At 44.1% G+C, this 8,224-nt stretch overlaps 1 protein-coding gene across 1 annotated transcript; it reads right to left on the reverse strand.

The window, feature by feature from the left end:
* Positions 1 to 300: 300 nt before the first annotated feature.
* Positions 301 to 7,030, reverse strand: LOC143933246 (nicotinamide N-methyltransferase-like). Its single transcript, XM_077456133.1, has 3 exons — positions 6,880 to 7,030; positions 5,543 to 5,750; positions 301 to 970 (listed from the first exon to the last, which is right to left on the reverse strand). The coding sequence occupies exons 1-3, from the start codon at positions 7,028 to 7,030 to the stop codon at positions 550 to 552; spliced, it is 780 nt and encodes a 259-aa protein (XP_077312259.1). The 3' UTR covers positions 301 to 549.
* Between the last annotated feature and the right edge of the window lie 1,194 nt (positions 7,031 to 8,224).

Genomic DNA, 8,224 nt, shown 5'->3' on the forward strand with positions numbered 1-8,224 from the left:
TCATACCTTGCAGTTCTCCTTTAACATAAATGCAGCCCCCAGTGTGGAAGCAGTTATCTCTCCGCAGAGGTCCAATACCCCCCCTCCCCCCCCCCCGCTGAGATCTTTATCTCTGAATTAGCAGGGGGGTATCTGCAGATAGATATTTTTTTCCTCAGAGAGCTCTTCTCTAAAGTATGCCAGCAGGGGACAGGTTTCTCTACTCAGGCTGTGGGTACTTTCTAAAGAAAACAAACTGTAAGACTTTGCACAAATTTTATTTTGATACACCTGAAATGTTTTTGATTAGAAGTAAAAATAACTACAATACTAATATATATATTTTTTGTGGTTGAACTGGATGGACTTGTTCCTTTTTTCGACCTGACTAACTATGTAACTATGTATATATAGATATGATGCTGAAAGAACTGCCAATATTAAATCGGAACTTTCATTATCAAACTCCATGACGCAGCAATACGTTTACTTGAATATCCACTTCCCAAGAATTAACTCCTATGATTTATAGAACACTATTAAAATATTCCTTTTGTTTTTCCTAATTATTTAATTTTTGTAGGCTGAGACAAAGATGATGGCCTTAAAATCGGTGAGGTCACTCTCTGTTTTCCTTGGGCGAACTTGACAATGGTTGATGACAAAGCCTTCTTGTTCAATGGCTTTTCTGATGAAGTTCTCATTGTAATTAAAGAGGTGGAATTTATCTTTGCCAACTATGTAATATGTCGCATTCAGGGCTCCATATAGCAGAAACTGTCCCCCAGGCTTCAGCAGTTTGGTGAACTTTTGTAGATTCCTAATGAAATCAACTTTATCTTTACTGATGACATCCAGGACATTTGTAACCAGTACACAATCTGCTGGTGGTAACACCAATGGATCAGTTATGTTTTCCCTATCATCGTAACATTTTACCACGTGTTTGATTGCCGCCTTGAGCCGCATATCCTTCTCTTCAGACAGTTCACTAAAATTTGGAAAAAAGTGAGTTTAGACACTGACAGTTTTTTCAAAATGTGTAGGTTTGGTGTTTTGCTTCTTCAAAAATCTCCCCCAAAAAAAGAGAATTTTTTTGCCATTTTTAGGAAGCATATTGGAGTCCATGGGGAAAGTGAAATGAAAGATTATGCATAGCCAAAACTTTTTTTGTTCTGGCTAGAGTAGCGAGGTTTAAGTCTAGGTTCATATCTATGCAACTGCGCTTGATGTGTTTTTCAGGCATGTTTTTCAGTGCATTTTGCGTTTTTTTAAACCAGCGGTTTTATGCGTTTTTGCATGCGGTTTTCATGCATTTTGCAAAAATAAAAATTGTGAATTAAAACAGAGTGGGGTTCCCCCCCCCCAGGTCCATGCCAGTATGGATTCGGAGGGACCCCCTTGCCAAATTATTAAAAAATGACATGGGGTTCCTCTCAAAATCCACACAAGACCCTTATCCGAGCATACAGCCCGGCAGGTCAGGAAAGGGAGGGGTTGAGTGAGTGCCACCCCTCCTGAACCATACCAGGCTGCATGCCCTCAACATGGGGGGTTGGGTGCTTTGGGGAGGAGGGGGCTCAGTGTCTCCCACCCCAAAGCACCTTGCCTACATGTTGATGAGGACAAGGGCCTCTTCTTGACAACCTTAGCTGGTGGTTGTCAGGGTCTGCGGTCGTGGGGCTTATCGGAATCTGAAAGCCCCCCTTTAAGAACGGTGCCCCCAGATCCCAGTCCCCCCTATGTGAATGGGTATAGGGTACATCGCTGTTGTCTTCTTCCTCACTGCCGGTTACCCGCTAAAAAAAATCCGCTATTGTTCTGTTGATGTCTTCGTCTGTTTTGTTGTTACCCTCTCTCTGCCGACTCTTATATAGGGGCTTGGCCAACAAAACAGATGAAAACATCAACAGAACAAGAGCAGGTTTTTTTTATTTTTTTTGCGGATAACTGGCGGCGAGGTGGAAGACAGCAGTGGGAAGAGATGGTGGCGGCGGGAAGAGACAGCTCGAGGAGAAGACAGCGGGAAGAGAAAGCTCGAGGAGGAGATGGTGGGAAGAAGAAAATGGCGGGGAGAGACAGCTAGAGAAGACAGCGCTATTAATAAAGGAATTGTCAAAAACTGTCTCTTATGTTTTTATTACATTTCACTGCTTTTTTGGTGAATGGATAGGGGTACGATGTACCCTATATCCATTCACTTCTTAAAGGGGGGCTTCCAGATTCCGATAATCCCCCCTCCTGCAGACCACGACAACCACTGGCTAGGGTTGTCGGGAAGAGCCCCTTGTCCTCACCAACATGGGGGCAAGGTTCTTTGGGGTGAGGGCCCCCCTGCCCCAAAGCACTCACCCCCCATGTTGAGGGCATGTGGCATGGGATGGTTCAAGAGGGAGGGGCATTCATTCATCCCCTCCCTTTCCTGGCCTGCTGGGCGGCATGCTCAGATAAGGTTCTGGTATGGATTTTGAGGGGGATCCCATGCCATTTTTTTATTTTTGTGTGCGAATCCCCTCCAAATCCATACTAGACCTGAAGGGTCTGGCATGGACCTGGGGGGAACCCCATGCTTTTTTTTGCTTTTTTTTTGTGAATTTTTTTGCAAGTCAACTCCGCTGACAGCTGATGACTCATCGGTTGCTAAGGATGTAGTGGACAGCTGCCAAGCCCCCTGCTTAGCAACCAGCTATATACAGTGGTGAAATAAGAACCTCCTGAACCATACCAGGCCACATGCACTCAACATGGGGGATGCTTTGGGGCAGGAGGGCTCCCCTCAAAGTACCTTGTCTCCATATTCACTGACCCGAAAAAACAAACAAAAAACAGGTCCACACATGTTGCTAGGCTCCTGGTGTCTGACATGCCGGGTTCCCACTAATGATAAATAAACAAAGGGTGATGTCGTTCATTGTGATTGACCCTGGATTTACTTGCCAAAAACTGTCTCTGTTTTTATTAATTTTTATTTACTTTTTGGTGAATGAGTAGGGGTGCAGTTTACTCCATATTCTTTTACATGGGGGGGGTAGTTTCTGATAAGCCCCCTGCTTTTAGACCCCCACAATCACTGCCCAGGGTTGTGAGGAAGAGACTCTTTTCCCCATCAATATGGGTACAAGGTGCTTTGGGGGGAACCCCCACCCCAAAGCACCCCCCATGTTGAGGGCCTGTGACCTGGTATGGTTCAGATGGAGGGGTGCTCGCTCGTTCCCCTTCCCCCTCTTCCTGGCTTGCTAGGTGGCATGCTTAGACAAGGGTCTTGTATAGATTTGGGGGCCCCACGGCATTTAAAAAAAATTATTGCCAGCATTTGTTTTGTTTACGTTCTTCTGCCAGCGGTGAATCCCGCTGACAGCAGGTGGGTCATGGTTGTTAAGGACACCTCAGCCGTCCGGTCCTTAATAACCAGCTGATTTGTGAATATACAAAATGAATGCTGAAGATACGAAACAAATTCGGAAATGTATTTTATATCTTCAGTATTGCTTTTTTTATTCCTTAATTCTATTGCAAGTTCAATCCACAAATATACAAAACATATGCGGAGATACAAAATTAATTACGGAATTTGTTTCATATCTTCGGCATTTTGTGTGTTTGGAATGGCATTAAATCTTTTTTTAAAGAATCCCCCTTTGAGTCTGGTATGGATTTTAAAGGGAGTCCCACACTAAATTAAAATAAAACGGTGTGGCCCTTAGGTCTGGTATGGATTTTAAGGGGAACTCCATGTATTTTTTTTTTTTTTTTAAAGTAGTGTGGCACTGAAGCTTGGTTGTTAAGGACGCAGCGGCTGGCTTGCCAGCCTGCTCTTTAACCACTTCAGCACGCTCGCTCAGTCGCTCTCTCTGCTCACAATGATGGGGACAAGGCACGGAGGGACTTATATAGGGACATCACCGGATGATGTCCCCGCCTATTATGATGTCACAGTTCCAGCATCCTCTGGGACTGTGACATCATACTGGGCGAGGACATCATCCGGTGATGTCCCTATATAAGTCGCCGCACACCTTGTGCCCGTCATTGTGAGCAGAGAGCGACGAGGCAACATCTGAAGAGAAGAAGAGAAGAACAGAAGGCGGTGACAGCAGACCCGGACACCACCTGTAAAAGAGCTAGAAGAAGGCGCGGTGGCCCGGCAAGAAGAACCGAAGAGGGGGACAAAACCCCCGAAGTCGGAAGAAGAGGGCAGCGGTGAAGAAGAAAGCCGGGCTCCTCCGCTTGCAAAAGAGCTAGCAGAAGATAGCGGAGGAGTCCGGCGAGAAGACGCCCGAAGACGGAAGACCCCCGGAGCTGTGCAATAAACTATTTTAACCCTTGTGTGTTGTTTTTTTTTTACTTTTTTCCACAGGTGAATGGGTAGGGGTACATTGTACCCCATACTCATTCACATAGGGTGGGGGCCGGTATCCGGGGGCCGGTATCCGGGGGCCCCCTTATTAAAGGGGGCTCCCGGATTCCGATAAGCCCCCCGCCCGCAGACCCCGACAACCAACGGCCAGGGATGTCGGGAAGAGGCCCTTGTCCTCATCAACATGGGGACAAGGTGCTGTGGGGTGGGGGGCCGCGCGGCCTCCCCTTCCCCAAGGTACCCCCCATGTTGAGGGCACGCAGCCTGGTACGGTTCAGGAGGGGGGGGGCGCTCCCTCGCCCCCCCTTTCCTGGCCGGCCGGGTAGCGTGCTCGGACAAGGGTCTGATGTGGACCGGGGGGGACCCCACGCCGATTTTTTCGGCGTTGGGGTTCCCCTTTTAAGTCCATACCAGGTGGCGGGGCCAGCAACGCCTCCTTCGCGGGCCCCGCCTACCTGGAGACACGCTCAAAATGAGCGGACTTTCCTCCGCGTGTGTGGGCGAGTCCGTTCATTTCAAAAGTACGGCGGATAGTCCGGCGGACTTAGTACGCCGTATTAGTCCGCTGAAAAAGTGCCGTGTGTGGGCAAGTAGCCCGTTCGGAAAGTTCAGCGGACAGTCCAGCGGGAAGTCCGCCGGACTAAGTCCGCCAGATAGTCCGCTACGTGTATACGAGGCATAAATGACACTGGCAGGGAAGGGTTTCACACTAGGGGGCGATCAAGGAGTAAATGTGTTCCCTCAGTGTGTTCTAACTGTGTGGGGATAGGACTGAGTAGGAGAGGAGACATTTCGCTGTTCCTACTTACTAGGTAGAAACGACATGTCTCCTCTCCTCTGACATCACAGGGATTTGTAGGTTTACACCCACAAATCCCCATGCTGGCACTTGTGCACGAGATTTCGCATGGCCGGTGGTGATTCTGACTGCAGGCCATGCACATGGGGTCCCCTGACATGCAGCGAGTGCATACACACCCTCTAGCCCCTCTTAAAGGAAACCCGTACGGAAAAGACGTGAACTGATTAGGAACCGGTTAACAACCAGCTATTCTTCACCCAGAATTTGGATCAGTCGATCAGTTTTCTACCAATTCAAATCACAATCGCTATGAAAATTTGGAATTTGTTTAAAAATTAATAAACAAATTCATTAAATGAAAAGCAATCACAGCAATTAGATTATTAATTTGGCTGATACTCAACCTTATTCCTTCCTTCTCAGCGACAAATGATAAGGCATGGGTCCAATCAAAAGCTCCAGTACGATCATGCAGCCATTTTTTCAGCTCTATGATACAATGATCATTGAATCTCAAGAGGATTATTTCTTTGAAACACTCGCAGGCTGAATACAGATGGAAAATTATGGGACCAATGCTGATGTCGATGAGCGTGCCTCCTTTAATGTTAGCTGAGAATAGAATAGATAAATTAAGCCCGACAATGGTTTAATTTGCAACATGATGGGTAAAGGTTAAAAGGGTTAGAGCAAAGAGATAGAAAGAAAAAACAATATATAAATAGATATGCTATTAAATAAAATTAAGGTTTGGGTTTATCGCTACCATGAATAATGACAAATCTGTGAGGTTTTCATAGTTTACCATTCATAAATTTTTGTCTCAAAATTTTGCAGGATCCAAAGGCCAGAAAAAAAATGCACAATCTATAATGCAGTGCATATCCTTTGCTCCACGTCAAGATTTGAGGTTGGTGCTACCATGTGTTGGTAGCGAATCTTTGGAGTTTGTAAATTTCGTAAAATGCTAACTTTTGTCTGAAAATTTTGCAAGTTCACTATTATGAATAGGGAACAGACAATAATAAGCTAGGCCATATGAGCTAATGTTCTGAAGAAAGGAATAACCTAGTCACCTTTCCATAAACAGCTTGGCTCACATCAGCCAAATTTTCAGTGTGCGTTGGAGCATGACCCATATCCAGATTCCCATGGCTTTTGTTTGATAATAGATTGCTTTTACTAGCCCTACAAATGTCCAGAATTGAATACATGAATTTCCATCTATATGCTGTACTTTAATGGGGTTTACCATAAAGTTTGCAAACATGGAACTGTGAGCAAGATTTAGGATACAAACTAAACCTTGGCAGATTTGCTCATCCCTCAATACAAGTAATGTAATTATATACAGTAAAATGTAAGGTTGAGTCCCTAACTGCCTTGTATATAAGAGAGTTTTAATCTGGCCATATGCTAATCATTATTTTTTTTCATTAAACCAGCGGGTTAAAAGAAAAAAAAAAGGCCTGATTCCCCCATCCACATACTAGGGGGGGATCGCTCCCACAGAGCCTTACCTACCATCAGAACAAACTGATCAGTGGGGCTGGTGACACTGATTGTTTGGGAAAAACCTGACAGGCTGGTTGTGCAGAAGTCGTTCAGCAGACCAACTTGTGTAAAACCAGCCAGCCCTTGCATGGATCCAAATTTGGCCAGCCCCTGTTGAACGGCTACATTTTTCTCAAAATATGGCTGCCTTAAGGCAGTTAGATAAGTCCCATCTAAACATACATACCAAACTTGAAAAAATAATGAAGCTCCTCCATGGTCAGTCTAAGGCATTCCTCTCCAAGATCCATTTCAGGTTTCTTGGCACAGTAAGTGTCGAGAAAGGTCCTGGAGTGGAAACTGTCTACATGGTAGATCTTATGCTGGATAGGCTCCATCTTGTATTATTGTATGACCTACAGAGGAGTCCTTGGCTGTCTGATGTTATCTGATGTGTGTACCTATTGCTTATCATGACATCATTTATATATGCATCCCTGTCCATAGGACTGAATGCTAAATAAATATATCACATTGTGACTCTTTCAGAGTTGACTTTGCAAACCCTGCTGACAGAAATGTGACTGAACAGTAAACAGAATAAATTTGTTTTAGCTCACAATGTGAACTAAACCATTTTGAATTTGATTCCAATGTTTTTATTAAAGATATTGCAGGTTACATACACATACTTACACATAAATCTGAACATCATTATAATCATGAAAAGCAGTGTGCGAAAATAAAGTGGTCAGTAGCATAAAGTGAGAATGCAGTGAACAAGAAAACAAATAAAGAAAAATAAATCAATAAATTTGAGTAGTATCTTGTAAAAAGTACTGTATGACAATTACAATTATACTATGTTTATGAACTGTAAGGTGACTTGAGGTTTTCTTAGATGATTCTATATTAACTAGTAACTCCAATGCTCTTTGAGAGACCGTGCAAGTAACCACACCACCCAAGCACCCCTAATGAGAACTAACTGTGCATGGTTGGGGGTAACTCTTATCCGTTTACCATATTTCAATTTGCCGGTCCCTGTTTTTTTGTTTTGTTTTTGGGGGGGGGGGGGGGGGTTGGGGTTAGGATACTTATATTGAATCTCAAGTAGCCAAACCTTAATACAAGTAATACAATCTAATCTGAGGGAACAGCATTAACTAAACCAATGTTGTATAACCTCTGTTGAATGGCAAACATGAAATAAGGATGAAAGCAGACAACTTATTACGTATCGTGATAAGAATAGCTTCAACTGGGTACTTTAGAATTCTTCAGAATACATATATGGGGTTATCCTGCTCACAGACCATCATTACATATAGAATCACAAAAAGGGTATGTCAAAAGGGAGTTTCATGGAATTTGATAACTCTTTATTGTCTCATGCACCCCAAAAGGGATCTAACTGTGTATGAGTATGACTTAAGTCTTATCCTAGGACAGTTTATGAAATGATGGTCCTCATGGTTGAAGACTGTGCTACAGCCAATTCAATTGATTACTTTGTAGGGGAGTGATATACATAATCAAATGTGAGGTACTGGACTAAAGCAGTGGATAATATTATTAGGGTCTCTAGGTCA

This window comes from Lithobates pipiens, unplaced genomic scaffold, assembly GCF_037356315.1.
Source record: "Lithobates pipiens isolate NorthernLeopardFrog02 unplaced genomic scaffold, aLitPip1_a1.2 Scaffold_27, whole genome shotgun sequence".
Taxonomy (NCBI): domain Eukaryota; kingdom Metazoa; phylum Chordata; class Amphibia; order Anura; family Ranidae; genus Lithobates; species Lithobates pipiens.

Excerpts from the sequence above, each read along its gene's own strand:
- LOC143933246 (XM_077456133.1), bottom strand. The coding sequence starts at position 7,030 with ATGGAGCCTATCCAGCATAAGATCTACCATGTAGACAGTTTCCACTCC. Across the intron at positions 5,751-6,879 it reads TCATTATTTTTTCAAGTTTG|CTAACATTAAAGGAGGCACG; the intron begins GTATGTATGTTT and ends TTCTATTCTCAG. Across the intron at positions 971-5,542 it reads GCTGAGAAGGAAGGAATAAG|TGAACTGTCTGAAGAGAAGG; the intron begins GTTGAGTATCAG and ends TCCAAATTTTAG.